Source organism: Corapipo altera, unplaced genomic scaffold (genome assembly GCF_003945725.1).
Source record: "Corapipo altera isolate COAL_440 unplaced genomic scaffold, ASM394572v1 67, whole genome shotgun sequence".
In the NCBI taxonomy this organism is placed as follows: Eukaryota; Metazoa; Chordata; class Aves; order Passeriformes; family Pipridae; genus Corapipo; species Corapipo altera.
Genome location: NW_020884906.1, coordinates 5,709,891 through 5,729,134, shown reverse-complemented (window position 1 = coordinate 5,729,134; position 19,244 = coordinate 5,709,891). Strand labels below are relative to the sequence as shown.

The 19,244-nt window shown below is 42.0% G+C and overlaps 1 protein-coding gene across 1 annotated transcript; it reads right to left on the bottom strand.

Annotated features, from left to right (window-relative positions):
• Positions 1-8,513: 8,513 nt before the first annotated feature.
• On the bottom strand, positions 8,514-19,244 carry VPS37B (VPS37B, ESCRT-I subunit). The gene is made up of 4 exons (XM_027652073.1): positions 19,073-19,244; positions 11,225-11,396; positions 10,509-10,591; positions 8,514-9,391 (listed from the first exon to the last, which is right to left on the bottom strand). Exons 1-4 carry the CDS (start codon positions 19,175-19,177, stop codon positions 8,888-8,890), a joined length of 864 nt encoding a protein of 287 aa, XP_027507874.1. The 5' UTR covers positions 19,178-19,244; the 3' UTR covers positions 8,514-8,887.

Sequence of the window (19,244 nt, the reverse complement as noted above, 5' to 3'; positions counted from 1 at the left end):
CTTCTCTTGTTCCTCCTCTTCCTCCTTCTCCTCCTTCTCCTCTTTGACTGCCAACTGGCTCTCCCGGTTTAATTTAATTTGGGGTTCGTTTGGGTTAATTTTTTTTTTTTTTTAAGGACTTTATCAGCACTAGAAGTTTTCAGTAAATGTAGCTCTACTGTACTGCTCAGACCCTTTCTAAGAACTGTGAATTGTTTTTACAGTAGGAAACTGTTGGGCTTTTCTTGCAACCATTTTTTAAAAATTCCCTTTTTTCAGCCTGGGAATCACTTGACTTTGTTTGGGCCGTGTGATCAGCCCTCAGCAGGAAGGGAAGCAGGGCTTTTGTAAGGGAAAAGCAGTTACTGACACACACTGGCAATAAAGATACAAACAATTTTATTTTTTTTCCTTTTCTATTTTTTATTACTACAGCAATGTCAAGGGATCAGTTGCATTATGTTTTATATTTAAGATAATTAGCAGAATTTAATCTAGCCATGGCCTACGGGGGCCGGGGGATAAAGAAGTCTGCAGCAATAAGGAATTACTGATGTGGAGAGATGTGGGGGCAGACTCAAAATCCTGTCAGCTGTGTCTTTCCTTGGAGCAACTACCAGGATGTAGATTATTAAAGGAGAAATATTTAAAATACATTTGTGTTGCTTGTTGGCGAGGAGGGAGTCAATGGCATGGGGGGAATCTGGTGATTGCAGCAAACTGGCCCTGAGCTGTGTGGGGCGGAGAAAGGCAGTGATGTGCCTCGAAGGAATTAGCTAAATGTGCATAAATAAATATAAATAGTATATATAAAAGTCCATAAATACACACACACACACATATAAATAGAATCCTCTCTCTGTATATATGTGAAGCCATGTGTATCTATGGCTCTGCCTGTGCCTATATATATATATATATATATATATATATATTTATGCATATTTGCATATTTTATGTATCTATACTTTTATGCACTATATATAATGTAATAGATAATAGATAATTATATATTATATAATTATGACATAGATAATTTATAATTATATGTGTATATTATATGGGCATTTTTGCATATTTTACATATCTATACTATTATGCACTATATAATAGGTAATTATAATTATATACAATAATTATATTTATTTAAGTATTGTATATAATAATATGATTTTATATATACTATTATTTATTCTATATATTTTAATATATATTATGCAGAAAGCCCAGATCAGCCTCTGCCCAGTGTGAGCACAGTAGCCCATGAGTTCCTGGCTCTCGCTGGCAGCCAGGGTGATGGGCAGCCTTAATGAAAATAAGTAGCTTAAATAAATAAAAAGGACTCCAGGTGCAAGATCAGTGCTGCCATCCAGCTCCCAGCCAGGGCAGCTGGTGCCTGCAGCCTCCCAGCTGCTCAGTGGGACCACGCCTGCAGGAAATGGGGATTTGGTTTATTCTGTGGTTCACTGGGACTGAGGGTCACTGCAGCTCTTGGTGCAAGTTGGGTGATAAGACTGGAGCATTCAGAGCTCAGCACAAACATCCACAACAGCGTGAACACAGCTCCCTTGTGTTTAAGAGGAGAGTTGTGGGGATTTAAAAAAAAAAAAAAAAAGTCTAGAATCAATATTTTCATCTGATTCCTTCTGACCCCCAAAAACAATTACAATCAAACTTCAATAAAAGCCGCAGTAAACCCCACAGCTTTTCATCCCTATGACTGACAGGAGGCCATAAAGCAGTTAACGAGAATCACAAGTGGCTGTATCTCAAGGAAACACATTTATAATGTATTTTATTATTTATTTTAGTTATGTAGCAGTCTCACGATGGCTTACGAATTCCGAGATTACACGTCACAAACCAGACTTTACAGGTTTATGAGCAAACACTCCGGGCAGTGACAGAGTGCCAGTGCTCATTTCCCAGCTCGTTGTGTGCATGAAGTGCAGTCCCCATGGAAAGGCTCTGGTGTTGATAGTGGTGTTGCTGGGCAGGGCAAGCAGCTGGTCTAATCCTGCGAGTTATGTCAACATCATCTCTGACCTGAAGGTTTACATCCTTCTCAGCCTTTCCAGGAGGCTACGGAGAACCAGGAGCCCTGGGAGCAGGTTCCGCAGCCGTGTCCCTCGGGTGACCGCTGTCACATCAAGTGACAATGACACAGCAGTGACAGGGGCCAGTTTCCTGCTGAGTTTCATTTCTTTCAGAGCCCTTTTCTCTCAAGGAAGTGCTTTCTGCAGTAGCTCAAGGTCTATTTATAGGCAATGATAAAGACATATTTGCTGTGAGACTGACGCCATCCAACCACTCACACCATCACATTTCATCATGGAAACACTGATTAATCAAGAATGCAAACTTTTAAACTCTCACTACCAGAAGTCTAGCCACAGCTCTATTTAAAGTTTAAAGAATTTGCTATATTTAATGTTTAAAGAATTCAAAACCAAAACTGTGGCTATAAGATTGATGCTATGGATAAATGTAATTTGTTTACCCCCACTGCTCTCTCATTATGATTTACTTAAAACCACCCAGGCCACCATGTACAGTCTCAAAAAATAGCAGCAAAAATAAAAACAAGGTCCAAACCCCACTTGAAATGTAATCCAAGTTAATTTTTTATACCAAAATTAAACTTACCATCCTGTCTAAGATTTTCTTAAGTCTTATACTTTTTTGGAAAGTGCAGGCATAAATATCAGAATGGCAAACTGTGTATGCAGAGGTTTATTTTGAGACTCCCATCAAGACATCCTGCTGTGCAGCATCCAATTTGCTAATTACTTTTAAATACCATTACTGTGGCTGTGGAGAGAGGAAGATGTTTTACTCCATGTGCTCCTGAGACCAAATTTTAGTCAGTACCTGTAAGAGCAGCAATGGAAAATAACCAAGTTGTGAAATATTACATTCTGCTCCCTTCCACCGAGGTTAGTAAGTACAATTTACTTTGTTTGAAGCAGCTTTCAAACAGCCTGTTATCAAAACCCTCCTCTCTCCACCCTCTGGCTCCCTCAGCAGCCAAAGCTCCAGTAACCACAAACTAGTTTGAACATGAGCACATGAAGCAGCTGAAGTTCAGCAACAACCTCACTAAAGAGAGCAAAGTAGACAAAACACAAGTTTCTTAGATCATTGGGGGGAAAAAAGTGCATTGAAACGAACCACAGAAATAGAAAACACTGCTGGTGCACACTCTAGGAAGTCAGGTTTAAAAAAAACAAACCCAAACTTCTGTAAAAATATGTTTTGAAGAGCCCTTGAAGGCACGAACTGCAGCCACCCTCTGCAAGGCAGGTGATTTCCCTGCTGTGCCCAACCTGCCTGGCATGAGTTACTTGAGTCTGGGCAGCTCTATATTTAGGGACAGCATTCCCTGAATGGTCCAACTGGAAATATGACCTGGGAAATACAGAAATACCAGCGAATACAATCATTTAACAAATGCCTCATGCAGGCTTAAATCACAACAAAAATACGAAGCTGGAGTCCCCTTCTACCATCTTTCACATCTGTAGGTGTGAGACAACCAACATACACCCCAGGCCAAAGGACATTTCCACATTTCTCCACAATCAGCATTTTCTCCTCAACTAGGTGATCTCATTCCAGTGCTGAGAACTGGAGCCACTTTGTCACCTCCCATCCTCTCCCACCCTTCTAATCTCTCCTGGGATGGGACCAGCTTCCTTCAGGACTAATGAATCTCTCAGAAATCAACCCATCCTGAGCAGTGGTTGCTAGAATAATGTGCAACTTTAAGAGCATATAGCAAGGTGTGGGATTACAATATATGGTGAGAGTAAACATTTTTTTTTTTAGCTTTGATGGAAAAAAAGAATTCCTAGTCAACACCTACAGGAGTGCAGAATAAAACCACCCTTGAGCAGGTTGGAAATAATACACAGTGTTAAAAATAGCCTTCAGCTTCCAGCAGGATCCAGGGTTCAAGGTATTGCATTGGAAAGTTTCCAGCCTCAGCAGCCTGTGATTTATCCTGCAGGTAGGGAGAAAATGGAGATTTGGCTTCGGGTGAGGTTGAGAGCTCACCACAGGCTGCCAGGGACAAGATGTCCAGGGGCACGGGCTCAGCAAGGAGTCTCTGAAACTCCAGTCAAGGCAAAAATCTCAAAAAAACCCAAAGCAACACATCCTGTTTCCAGTGACAAAGTCTCAGAGAGGTAAATAGGCAAATCTGGACACTGTGAGGGATGACTAATGTACAACCAGAGAGGACTCGAATTACAGGAACAAGGGCTGGGGAAGGATCTATGTGGGCTTGCACAGCCTTCAAAGCTGCTCCAGGGAAAGGGACAAGTCAAGGTCACATGAGGCACCACGTTGTGTCACTGACACACCTGTCTCTTTTGTGGCACTTTGCTTTTTTGTGATCCACCTGACTTCTGAGTCCCCTCCCTGGCAAGGTCTGATCCTACCAGCTGACTTCTCCTTTGCACTGGGAACAATCCCACGTGGAACAATCTCCTGGGGAAGGGCCACCCAAAGCCCAGTTTTGGAACAGGCACATGTGGAGCTGGTGCAAATTCTTCAAAGAGCTGAGCTGAAGAGCTGCAGCTTTTACATAACACCTTCCCCTGCCCTCGCCCACCTGCTCTGAGTCAGCACAGCAGGTTTTCCTCATCTGTACTCTCCTATTTCTGCATCAGCAGAAGGTTGTCAAATCTCTGCAGCCACTACAAACAGGATACATCAAGAAACAATTAAAACAGGGATTTTCTTCCCTATAAAATCAGTTATTCCGCAGCAGGATTTCTATTTCACACACTGTTGAAGTGACAGATATCACAGAAAATTACATCAGGTCTTTTCTGCCCTCTGACTCATATTCCTAAATAACTTTGGTTGACTCATTTCTCCTAACTTGGCTGAAATCTAAGGTTTTCCTCTCTTAACAAATAAAAGCAGCTCTCTCCCTTCCTTCTGCTTTTCCAAGTGAAGATTCTGAACATTCCCACTATTCCAGCTAGCTGTAGGAAATTAAAACAAAACCAAAGAGATTCTAGCTGACAAGCCACCTACCTTGTTGCCATGATTACAACGTGCAGAACCTTCTCTGAGCACACCCTGGGCTCGCTATATCCAGTCACTAAAAACACAGCCAACAGATTTACCATGAATAATTAAAGTCATTTTTATGTTCTACATCCACCTACAACTGTGTTTATGTTGCTACAGAAAAAACATCATTAGGACTGAAAATCATTAATGTAAGTAACTGCACCCTGATTAAATGAAGCCACAACAGGAACAGGGCACCAAGAGATATGCTATTTTATTTAAAATCAGAACACAGTAGATTACAGAAAGACTCATTATGCAAACAAATCCACTGTATGTTTCACAACTTGCTCAGTATTAAACTGCCCCTTTATTAGACAGTCCAGGATCCCACAGAGGAACTGGTGCAGGATGACTCTGCCTCCTCCAAACTCCACGTTTGCCAGGAAGCTCTGTAAGGAATTGCGGGTTGGAGCTCTGTGTCTACATCATGATTCCAGTTTGAGAGGGCAGAGAAGTCCCAAGAGAGGTCGAGACTGAGGTTGTGGAAGTTGGGGCACTAAAGCCATGACGAGCCTGTGCCCAGGTGCCTCCTGGCATCCCACAAAAGCTCCTGTTCTGTCGTCCCTCCAGGGTCAGAGGTGACCTGTCTGGATCAGCTGTGCTGGAACAACCGACTGCACCCTCTCTAGGAGACAGCACTGACACCCACCCGTGAGTCAGGACAGTTCAGTGCTGATCACCAACCAAAGTCTAACCATATAAAACTAGTTATAACTTACAAAACTGCAGACAAACGACTGGCAGAAGTAATGCCACCCAAAGAGAGCATTTCCAATGCTACCGACACTCTAAAGCCGTGTTACACATTGTATTTAAGAGATTTTTCTCCACTCCAATTGCTTTGGGGAAGTATATGCTATTTGTAGCAGACATCAAAAATCCTCATTTTATATATATATATATATATATATTTGGCAAGCATCCTGAGCCACCCCCTCTCAAGTCTCAGCTTGCCTATGGCATTTTAATCTCACTATCTTATAAACAGTGCAAATTAGTACAACTCTAAACATCCTAGCCAGAGCAGAATTTATATATTAGCTATAACAGAACAGGAGAAGCTGTTCAAGGGCAACAGGTTGAAAGCACTGACACAGCTCTTGCCCAACTGATCCAGGTTAGTGTTTCAAGTTTGTTGCTGGAAGGATTTAAACAGCTTTCCACAGCCATTTTTCTCCTTTCCCCTTAAACATCACCAGCAGTCAAGTAAATATTTACAGTTTGTGCGCGCACACACACACAAATTAATGGCAAAACACTGTCCATGAGCAGCTGGACTTCAGTTATGAGACTGTAATAACTGAGACACCACATCAGTTACATCACCTACGTTCAAACTTACCCATCAGTGAAGGCAACTAGAAGCTCACAAATAGCAGATACAGCTGTTTTTTTCTGAAGTATGAGGGTGAGTTTCTTTGTAAAATCAGTGCTCTTGAAGAGCCCTTAAATCAGAGTTATGCAATGGCCATTCAAATGATAAAAATGCTAATTTCCTAGAATTACAATCACCAGTAGTGATCCTAAGGCACATCAGCCACATGCATATGCAATAATGCATTGTTTTGCTTTCAGACAGAAAAATTGCATTAGCTTTGTCTGTTATTTAGTGTGCACAAGAGTTTGTTTTTAGATAAAGTATCCCTGAAAGGTCATTGTTATCACAAAAGTTACCAAAAGACAGAAGATTCAACAAGTAGTAAAAATATTTTTGGACTACTAATACCAAGAAAGTTCCATACACAAAACACAGTGCAAATTCACAATACACTTATCCATCACCTCCATCACCTCTGAGGACTTTCAACCCTCAGAAAAAAAGTTGGCACTTGATAAGTGTAAAATATACCTGGTTGTTTTTATGAAATCTTAGTTAAACTGATTTGAGAGTGTTTTTGTGTAGCAGGCTCAAAGTATGAATTTCTGTACTCAGTCACCACTCTGGTAGCCCCCATCCACTTTAATTCTTTCCAGGACACAAACCATTTCTACAGCAGACTTATGTTTAGGATCCAGACACAACAGCTGCCATCCAAATACCAGCACTAAAAGCACAGCAAAATTACTTTGAAACGAGTCATAATTAACCATGCTCATACAAAGCTTCAGTGAGAAAATAATACCAAGTAAAGATATTACACTATTTTTAAAAAAAAAACACATCCTGTACCATCACTAGATTACAGAAAAAACACACTTAGCAAACAAATCCAATGCACGTTGCTTCACAAAATCCCCCATCTATAAAAACTTGCCAGACTTACACTGGGGAATTGGTTCAGATGCCAATAACACTGACCAACCTTCTGCCCTTTGTCTTCAGAAGGCAAAACAAGTCAAATGATCATATTTTCAGAATCGAGAGCTTCCTGTTATGAGTTTAATTTCAGATTAGTATTTGCTAAGCACCACACTCCAGAGGAAATGATTAAGGGACAGTTCAGGGCCTTATGTAAAGAAAAAAAATAAATATTCTATTCTGACTGGTGTTGTTTGTAGTACAAACTTCCAAACAATGTAGTGCATTCCAGGACAGTGATACCAAAATGCTCTGAAATAACCAGGGGCTATGACAGATTCTGGACTGATTGATAACAAATTCACAGACACATTCTGTGCAAACAACAAGTGTTAAGATTTGCCTCCCCCAGTGCTGGATTAAAATACCAGCACACGTCTGCACCTTAGGCTTCAAGAATCACACTGAGAGTGAAATGTGAGCTGTCCTAAAATGCCTCCTCTCCAGTGGCATAAGTCAAGAACAGATCCTGTAAGATGCAAACAGCCACCGTGGAGTTCATAAAGTTTTTCTGTTTTGCCTACTTGCAGAGGAACGTTCCCTGCAAATTCCAGATGGATACACATGCCCAAAACTGCACAACTAAAGGAAATGGGAAGTTAAAAATAGTTTTGTTAAGTGAGAGACAGAGTTAAGGGATAAAATGAAATTGTGAATCTTCAAGTGGGCAATTACATGTGAAAATCCAGTATTTGATTAAGAAAATACCCTGCCTAGATTCCTGGAATCACATGATATCAAAAGCTAAGCACCTGTGTAAAAAAATCACTTGTGTATCCAAGGTGTGGAAAAGGAGAAAAAAAACAACTGTAAGAAAAAGTCTTAACAGGCAAGGAAATAAAACTGCCTGGTAAAGTGTCTATAAAACTCTAAACTGGCTCTACAAACAGTTTAGTTTCATTTCAAGAGACCAGGACTTTGAGGGTATCGAGCTGTTCAGGAGTGGAAGGAGTGCCTACTCTGATTACAAGAACTCTAAGGTAACAACTGAAATGCAGAAATGAAACTCTTGTAGTTTTCCCTGTCTAAAAACCACCCACCGTGTTCTGACAAGAGTTGCAGCTCAGTGAGCTCTGAGAACGTTGTGCACCTGGCCCTGAATGCAAAAGGATGTCAAGGAGACCCAGTGCACGCCCCTTGCCCAGCTCCCATTTGCCACACATACATCCAGCTGTGATGGGAACACACCAGAGCAGAAGAGGATGCTGATTTACCATCACTAAAGAATTCAGAGCGTGACTCGGTTGGTAAGGTCAGGAAACCCACCACAGGCGGCTTCCCCATTCGATGGATTTATAAAATTTAGACCCTCTCACCTTCCCAGGAAAACCTTGTCATCACTGACCTTTGAACACAAACACCATCACATTTACCAAAGCAATTGCAAACCTCTGTGCCACAGCTCGGCCTTTGTACTCCATCGTGCAAAGAACAGAGGCTTCCCATTGCTACAGCAAGTCTCTGATGGGGGGGAAAAGGAAATATAAGCACCAATACAATAAGTCAGGCGCACCGGAATATTTACTGGAGGATAAAGCCAGGATGTGGCGGAACGCGAGGTGGTCTTTGGGGAAGAGCTGGAGGGTACTGTGGTACAAACTGAGATGGGTATCCTGGCTGTGGCATTTGACTTGTGGGCTGAACATCCCCTGGGCGAGGCGGGAGAGGCGGGTACGGAGCACCTGGATAAGAAAGAGCTGGTCCTGAGCTCATGGCTGCGGTAAACGGAGTAGGGAAGCGTCCTGCTGGGACTGAGGAGGGTGGGGGGGGTGGTATCCGTCGGGGCACAACGGAAGGAGGAGTGTTTGCATCCGGCTTGTAGGAATCTTGAGGTGCTGGTGTTGTCTCGGGCGCTCTGGGCTGAGCTGGAGGCTGAACCTGAGGAAGTCTCTGTCCCTTCAGCACCATTTCTTGGAGCTTCTCAATCTTTACCCGGCGCAGGTGAGCCAGTTTCCTCTTGCTCTGGTACTCATCAATGAAGGAATCCAGTGGTATTTCACCATCAAGGAATTTTTCTGCCATGTTCTGTCAAATACGGAACAATCTCTTAGAAAACAGAGCACTGCAACAGAATCTAAATGGCTCACATCCTAAAAATAGCAGCGTTTTGCCTGTGATTTTCCAGCTGGCATATGGAAGATGACTGGCACACTAAGAATTCTGAGCAGAACTTTGAGTTCGTTATTACTCAGAAGCACTGGGAGTTAAATACCACTTTTGCATAAATTTATACCGAAGTAACAGCAGTAAAAACATCTGAATCTCACTGTGAGCATTCCCTGATCATCAGAGATGGGAACGAAGCAAGGCCAACAGCTTTCCAGATTGCCAGCTAAGCTGAATTACAGTTCAGTGCTGCTTCAGTGCCAACAGAAACACTGAGAACTCTGTGAGGCTCAGCACAGAGAGGCAGATTATTGCTAAGTCAGGTTTAATACTCACCCTTACTTGTGGCTTTGAGTAAATGATGTTTAATAATTGAGAGGTGAACAAACATATAATCACAAAATCCAACCTGTCCTGGGAATGTCTTTTCGTGATCACAACTCAAGGTTAATAAACAGATTTTTCCCCCTGATATAGTTACAGAAAATGCCTGCAGGCAAATCAGAAGCAAAGCCAAGCACTCCCATTATTCTGAAGTTAGACCACCCTTCAAGCACTGGTATCACAGCAAGTGGTGACCACTGGCACCTGCACAGACGTGCAGAAATCCTAATGGAATATTTCATCCGAAATGCTGCAAAAAAAACAGTGCAGGCACAGTTTTTTATTAGGCTACTAATTGACATTTATAATGAAGTAATACAGATACCAGGCAAACACCATTAAAAGAGATTCCATTTGTATACACGATGAGTTTGAAGGCAAAGCCAAGGAACTAAGAGAGTTTGGCTTTCTTTTCTAAAAGGGAGCATCTTCTCTCTCAAATTTCAAAGATGTTAAGAGTAAAAAAATCACTCTGATAAAAAAAAAATCACTGGAACTGAATGGCTGCTCACTGAAGTTCAAAGCAAAGACCAGACCATATTCTTATAAATATCCCTTAGTGTACACCATGCTAAACTCTGCACTGCAGGAATGGACTCTGGGAGGTTCAGTTATGGGTGTAAGTGGCAGAATTGGAGTGTTCTGTCGTTACCTCTGTGTCTTCCTCAATCTTTGCCCCCTCGGTCTGCAGCAGAGCCAGTAGGGTCTCCAGGGAAGCATTGCTGGATTGTCTGTCTGTAATGGCATGGAAAGAACAGAAAATGATAGCTGCCTCTAAGTGTCTTATAACTACAGCCCCAGACAGCACAACAATCTCTGAGGCACATATGTACAAGCAGCAGGCTCCTTGTTCTAGACAGGGTGTTCTACAGTAAGAGATAGAGTAAGAATATTGTCAGAATATTGTCAGAGTGCTAAAAGCTGACATTTAATTACAATGATACATTTATAATATTGAAAGCCAAAGCACTTCAGCAAGTGCAGAATCAGATATGCAATACTTCATGATTCAGTATGAACTGAAAGGTCAATGCAATATTCTGTTTGATTTATGATTAGTCACTGAAAATTCAACTTGTGTTTTTAGCACGGTAAAAGAATCTAATCATTAGGGAAGAGCAGGTCAAGAACAGGTAGGTAACCACACAGTAGCAGACAGAATCCACAGTATCTGTCACTAGGTGTAACAGACAATTAATAAATCATAATAAGTGTGATCTAGTTCAGAACTACACAAGAGTGACATTTCACTTTGTACCCTAATTCACACAGATAAAAATGAGACACCAAAAACCAAACAACAAACAGGCAACAGATTTACATTCACTTAGAAAACAGCAAATCATAATTGTCAACAGCAAGTGTTACCTAGTTTTGTTTTCTTTATCTGGTATGCTTCAAAAAGAACTTGCAACTCTTGATATTTTTCAGTCAAATTTGATTTCAAAGACTCCAACTTTGGCTGGTACAGGAGATTTCCTTCTGCCAGACTGCGGTTGCTGGCGAGAGTCATGTCCTTGCTGTGCTGAACATTTTGGGCCTGGAAAGAAATAAATATTTTAAGAAGTGCCTGAAACAACAGTGAAATTATTAAGCAGGACAACAAAAAAATTTGAAAACTTTTAAATAAAAAACAAAAGTAAAAATTAGCGCTGTGGTATTGAACCTGCAAACGATGACCAAATGATGAACACTGACAGATAAAGCAACAGTTGCTCTCTAAAAAGATCTGAATTCCAGCAGTGAGATGCAATGACTGCAGCAGAATGTCACCCCTTATCTTGTTAACATGCAAATAACAAAGACTGCAACTGTTCCTTCTCCAGAATATTCTTCCCCCAACTGTGTTGAACCAACCCTGGATTAATGTCAAAATCTTCTTTTTCTTTTGTTTATTCCTTCTGCTTAACATTTCCTAGCCTTAAGACATTATTCCTAAGGAACAACTGACAATTGTCACAAGTTCAGGATTCAGCCAGATTCCCGTTTGCTCACACTCCCACAGGCACAGGATTTTATCAAGACATTCTTCAGGAGCTTTGGGAAAGCCGAGTGTTTGGGGAACTCTGTCCCGGGTGTCACATTTGATTCATTAAAATATTCAGACATCAAAAGGGAAAGAAACCAAAAACCAAGGGATCTGATTTCAGATTTTCAGTCTGAATCAACAAGTAGAACAGTCTTCCCATGGCATAACATAACTCTATTAAGCTGCCTTCAAAAACCAACAAAATTTCTGGTACCCTTTTTGTGACCTCCTCCATCAATATGTCCCTTCCACCCCACCTTATCCCTGTTTAACTCCAACAGATCCCATTTACAGACCTTGCACATCAGTCAGTGCAAACACCAGGGGCTTTCTCCTTCCACACTCCTGGGTGGATACAGAGCCACACCTCAGAAACAGGAAAAGAGGAAACCCAAATGAGCCGTTTAAAAGCCCCAGAAAAGGACAGGATCAAAATTCAGGTGTTTTTCCAAGCATAGCAACTCTCTTTGAAAACAATTACTTCCTTTTGAAATATTTACACACTACTTTAACTTGCTAAATTCCAAATTGGTTCAGTGCTACTTAAACACACCTTTGCCCCCAGATACTGCTCTTCAAATACCCAAGTTTTACTCTCTTTCACCCTGTTTTTGCCAAACCACTTTAAAAAAGTCAAGGCAAGGATAATGTTAAGTCCTAAATTCTACAGCAACCAAAATTCTACTCCAAATTGTGAAAATCAGAAATTATTCTCTCGATATTGTTTTGTCTTCTAAAGGTTCTCACATCGAGCCTAAATAAACTTCCAGTCCTATGCTCATGTTCAATTTAAACCCTCTCCAAGAATCAAAGGAAAATCCCCTCTTCTTACTTTTGAATCCAATGCAAAATAAATTAAACTGGTTTCCATTTGTTTATTCTCATATGATCCAATCCTGATAAGACTGTTGCTTTCGGAAAGCTGAAAAAATTTACATTTTTTCAAACAATTATGAAGAGAATTAAAACATACAGGATTGAACAGCTTAATGACTGGCATCCAGCTTCTTCCCAAACACCTGTCACCACCACTGCCAGCCAAGGAAGATTGTGTGCAAAAAGACTGATGGTTTCTGGTGCCTTTTTCACCATTTTAATGAGTTCACTACTTCCTCCCAGTGACTCCAGTTTGCTCTGGTGGTTGTATTTTCACTGCTTGCAAGGCTGATAATTCTCATTTCAAAGGTGCAGAGTCAGTGTGGGAAGAAGACCAGTTTAATGAGTGAACTTTGATCTCTCTTTTAGGATGAAGAAGACAAACATTTACTCAGGAGAGAAAAAAGCCAGTGCACACAAACCTATAAACCTTTCAAGGGCACAAATCCCAGGAGAAGGAAGCTTCCACTGAAATCATACACAGTAAAGAGGAGAAGGAGGACCTGATGTCTCCTCAAAATGTCTCTCAACAGGACTAGAGAGGAGTAGGAAGAAAATGCCTTATGTTCTATAATGATTTGCTGAATAACTTTTATTTTTAAATCATTTCAAATTGTAAAGATGAATAAATATCAGTATGACATAATGTATCTGACTTGTATAAACAAGGAAAATATGACTAATATGACCTACCTCCATCTAAGGCAGAGTGACATCCTGTCCTGTCCTTTGCATCTGGGATCTAGTAATTATGTACTAGTGTAAACTTTAGCAAAAGCCTTAAAAATACTTGTTTTAAACTAAAAGAAGTTATTCATAATTGCACTTTAAGTTATAGTGCTTGAAATGACACAGGACTAAATGACTCAACTTTTCCCATATTTCAGCAGTTCTAAGAAGGGCACTTTTTTTTTTAACAGGAGTTGAACAAAACCACTATTGACATTTAATAATGAATTCAAGTGTCACTCCTGAAGTCTTCACTTCCAGCATTAGTCTGTGTCAAATGTCTTCTAACAATGGACACTTGGAGAGATGAGAAACTCAAATCTTACCCAAAACCATGAGAAGAACCAGTTCCTCAAACACAAAGTAAACTTAGGAATGATGCTTAATGAAACTTGAAGAGCTGGTGAAGACTCGTCCACCTGTTCAGAACATTTAAATATTTCACATCTCTGAAAGAATTTTGAAGTCTGTGGGACAAGTGAGTTTTATTTCACAGCAAACAGAACAGATATAATCCCACAGCAAAGCAACTTGAACACAGTCAGGATTCTACAAACCAGAATAATCTCTGGCACTGATGTTAAGGTCTGTGTAGGAAGCTTTCCAGCATCTGTTCCCCTGCATTTGGAAGTTAATTCAAGGAATCAGAAAGCAAATACTGTAAAATTTGCCTAAAGAGCACTGTAGAAAAACTTTCAAGAAATGATGACTAATTTAAAACAAAACAAAAATAAAACAGTTGCAAAATCATCCAAGGGTCAAAGCCACAGTACAGCATGAACAGTCTATTAAGATTATCAGTGCTGCACAAAGCAGGCTTTCAGCATCCCTTCACAGCTTCCCACAAGCCTAAGACAAAAGCTGAGGAAGGAGTAAATCCAAAAGATGCTATTTTGCTGTCAGATGTGCCCTATGACAAAAATGTATGTTAGCAGGGAACTGCTCCTGCACTGGATGTTCACCTGCACACTGGAAGTGCAAGGAAAAAAGTTATTAAGAGAAATCAGCCAGGAGCATGGGACTCCAGCAGAATTCCTAGTAAGACTCTTGAGGTCGTGAGCACTTCACCAGGCAGGAAACACTAATCTGAAACCAGATGAGAAATACCAGTCAGAATCACGAGACACAATGAGACAGGACAATATTAAAGAGAAGATACACTTTCTTTTTTTAACTGCTAAGCTCTCACTATGAATTCTGAATGGGACAAATGGGGCAACAATACTGAGCTGATTGTAACAGGATTTTCATGGCACAAGGATGGCTCACCACTGAGCAGAGAACTCATACCCAACTGCACGCTGCAAGAAAATGAAGCCATGGACACACAGAGGTTATAAAAGACAAAAATCATGGTTTATGCAGGACTTCAAAACTTAAGCTGCTTAAAAAATGAGTTTCTTTCACAGAAGTAATTTGAATAATTTTACTCAAGGATTTATTTAATAAGCACTTCCAAGAACAGGCAACAGCAACTTTTCTGGGCACTGAGATTCTACTACTTCCATCAGCTGCAGCCTTGTTTCATCTCACTTTTAGAAAAGGAAGATAAATGATGGGTAAAATTAAAGCAGAACTAGTACCAGCTTAGTAACATTTGTACTATAAACGTTTATCATTTACACCAAAATAATGGTTTGCAGTAACAATTATTTGTGTAAAATGCTGAGAAAGGTCACTCTGGTTCACCCAAAAGCACATTCCCAGAACTGAGTCCTGGGACACTGAGCAACTGCAATCCCAACTACAATCCCACAAAGTCCAGCAAGTGCTGCTATAATTATAAGCTTCCTCAGCCAGTAACACAGCGAGGAGTCTCTTGGTACCTTCGAGAAAAAGTCTCTTAAGGAGCTATAAATAAAAGCAGCTTTGTGTGGCACTGTTTTAATTGCTTTATACACAGGACACATCCACGTTAGGTTTAGGTTTCTCTAACCTTTATCATTCCCACATTCTCTTTCACTTACACATACTCGTAACTCAGGAATGAAATACGCAGTCACACTGCAGGAGTAGAAGGATGCACATTTGGAGTGTCAAATTAACCCCTGAAACAGGAGCTGACAGGTGCAGAGTAGGAGAAGAGAGACTTCTTTTACAGAAGAAGATTTAACGGTGCTTTTTCATCATGGACTGGTGAATAACACACCCCCTACCAACATGTGTTCTGCAATAAATATTAAAGCATGTTGCAAAGTAATTAGATAGGCTAAATTTAGCTCTTCTGAGCGCTTAAGTGTTAGCTTTAAAAAATGACAAAATGAAGCTTAGAGGGTGAGTTGCAGTTCCTAAACATTTCTTGCAGAGGGAACAGACACCCAGCCCTGCAATTTGCACTCATCAGACACAGGCAGATTACTCATTTGATGCTCAGCTGGAAGAGAAAAATCTATAGTTGTCACCAAAACTAATTCCTAACTTTGCAACTAAATTTCATGTTTGGCCAACAAGAACATAACCACTGGCACAATGTGGTTTTAGGACAGGAGTGGGAATCCAAGAAATCTGGGCACGAATACACAGAGTTTAACTTGGACTTTCTGCCCTGCCTGATCTTTTCAATCAGTTTTTGAGAAAAGGTCTATGCTCAAAAATCCCTTCTGTGCTTGCCAGTGTACTCTGAAATTCTGGAACGAGAGGAAGGCTGACTTCTTGATTTCATATCATTAAGGTATTGAAGAGTGAACAATTTTTGGCAGTGGAACCTCAGCAGTCAGTAACACAATGCTGCACTGTTACAAAAAGGGATGCTCCAGGAGATAAAAAAATAACTTGTTTTCACAGAGAAATTCACCAAATTACCACCAGTGTCAGGTCACAAATTCTCTCATCTGTGCTTTTTAGAGTTTTCACATTGACATTCACTTTTATAAACAAGGTACTTTTATGACCCTGCCTGGCAGGGGGTTTGGAACTAAATGATCTTTCAGGTCCCTTCCAACCCAAACTGTGATTCTCTATCTCATGAAGATGAATACTGCAGATGTACTACAGAGATTACCCTGAAAGGGTTATAAAAAAAAAAAAAGCCCTCCTCAATTTTAAAAGACTGGGAGTACCAGACAACTGGCTTCCTTCCTCTTTCTAACAGACAAGATGCTTGTTGTTCAAGCACTAAAAGCCCAGAGGCTGCAAAACCAACATCAGAGGCAGGAAAAGCAGCAGCTAAGCTCTGAAGCCACAGTGTCACACACCTGAGGACACAGGTGCAGGGCACTGCACGTGCACATCACCCTAGAAATGGGAATGTGTGAGTGGGCACACACAGATACAGATACACACACACAAATCCTGCTCAAATGCCACACAGGAATACATTCCCTTTAAGGCTGGAAGTGCCTATTTTTAGCTATTAGCAAGAAAGCTGAGAGGTTTTCCAAATCCTCCTCTTTGTGAACAAAACACTGGGGTTTGAGCTGGGTTTCCCCTGCAACGAGGAGAACAAAGGTTTTTTTCAATTATGGAATAATCAGCTTTAGCCAACTTCGCCACTAAAAATACAAGTGACCTCATAGAAGTGACTCAGGAATCGTGATTTAATTGGCATCTCACAGTAAAATTAGGAATTTAAGGACTCTGGAATAACCCTACAACACAGATACATAGGGATTGACAGCCAAGGAGCAGTGAAGTCACCATGGTTCCTCCTTAATGCTCAGGATTTCCCTCTCTCCCTCTTCCTGCCACAGTGAAAAATCAGGTCTCAGCAGCACAAGCTCAGGCACTAAACAATTCAGTGAAGGCAAGAACAGAATGAGGAAGAAATATTCAAGCATGGCCAATTCTTTCCAAGGTGAGTAAACACATTTCTAGTTGAACATACTCCAGTAAAAGCCTCCACATCCAATAAAAGAGGATTATGCCAGACAGCAGCACAGCCATATTTCCACACAGCCTGAGCACCTCCAAACCCCACACTCTCCAAACACCACAAAATATTCCCTGGGGGCCCAGAGAACTTTACTCTACAATTTAGAGCCCTTCTGATGCCAACCAAAGAGGAAAAACGGAGGGTCAAACTGAGAATATGGGCTGGTTGTGCTCACGTGTGAGAGAGGATCTTTCCTACTGAGGTCATGAGGTTTTCTGACACTTCTGACCTACAGTCTACAGTGCACATTGACAAATAAATAATAAAAAAGAGCCCACTGAGCCAAGCTTTGTGCTCCTGTCCCTTGTCAGAGGTCACACTGAAACCAGCAGTGCTGCCCCCGTTTATATCTTTACAAACTTAAGCCCATTATAACCCACTGGCTCTCCTGAAATAGTTTTTATAGAGCAGGGTTCTCCTGCCCCCAGCAAACCACAGGGCCTCCGAGGTCTCTGCATGTTTTACTCACCACAGCAGTGCCTGTTTCTTCCAAGTTCTCAGAATATAAACTATTCTGCCTGGCCCCCTCTCACAAATCTATTGACACAAGGTTCAAAATATAAATTGTTGCATAATACAGCCAGTAAATTCCCCAGGACACCTCCTTAACTTGGCCTCAGCCTTCACTAGGCCTCTCCATCTGCAATACCTTGACAATTTGGCTTGAGGGGATCCAGAACAACTTCCTCAGAAGTACCAAAAGGAATCTTAGTTTGAGGGAACACAATTATAACTGATTTTACTTAATAAACTAAGCTTCTTTCTCAAGAACACATTGCCCCCCCCTTTTTTTTTTTCCCTGGGGCTTTTGTCCTCAAATTTTAACCAACAAAACCAATAAATACAAGACCCAGAGAAGCACAGCACATTTGTTTCTTTTAAAGTTTTCATAGAAATGGTTTCATCTTCTTTGCTGTTAGCTGACCACACAGAGAGAGCCTTTCAGGCACATCTGTGGCCAAATAAACCCAGAACAGTCTCCTATCACAACTGCAACACTGTCACACAGGAAAAACTCGTTAACGACAACCACAGCGGGGGGAAGAAAACAGGCTTCTATTCTGAGAAGGCCAGATTCAAAAGCACGACTTAGAGTCAGATACACTGACAAAGGGACTTCGACCTGTGCAAAAGGCAAAGCAAGGAGGAGAAAAGCCCGGGGCACACAGAAACCTCTTTCACATTGCTTTGAATTCACCCTGACAAAACCCAAGGCGCAAACCCAGGGCTGGACGGATGGAAAAGCTGAACCCATCTCCGGCCCTCAATAATTAATTTAATTCAGCGTTTTCAGCCTGGGGAGCACCCTCACCCCTCCTCTGGCACCCGGTGGGCACCGATCGCCCCACGGCGGGGCAGGGAACAAAAGGCCGGCAGGGAAAAAGGGGCCGGCAGGGAAAGGGGAGGCAGGGAAGGGAAGGGAAGGGGCCGGCAGGGAAGGGAGAGGCAGGGAAAGGGGAGGCAGGGAAAGGGGAGGCAGGGAAAGGGGAGGCAGGGAAAGGGGAGGCAGGGAAAGGGGAGGCAGGGAAGGGGCCGGCAGCGCTTCCCGCAGCCCCGGGGGCTCCTCACGCACCCGGCAGCTCTGGGAGCGGGGAGTCATTTACCAGCCTCCAAACACCGAGTGGTCCCGGGGCCCCGGCGGGCTGAGGGGGTGACCCGGGGAGAGGCCGCGGCCGGGGGGTTTATGAGGCAGCCCCTCACAGCCCCTCACCTCTTCCATCTCGCGGGCCATGTCCTGCAGCTGCTCCTCGTCGTCCAGCAGCGCGCTGAGCTCCTGCAGGCTCAGCGCCTCCAGGCGCCGCACGTCCAGCGCCATCGCGGCCCCGATCCCGATCCCTCCCCGCTCCCTCTCCCGCTCCCGTTCCCGATCCCGGCCCCGCTCC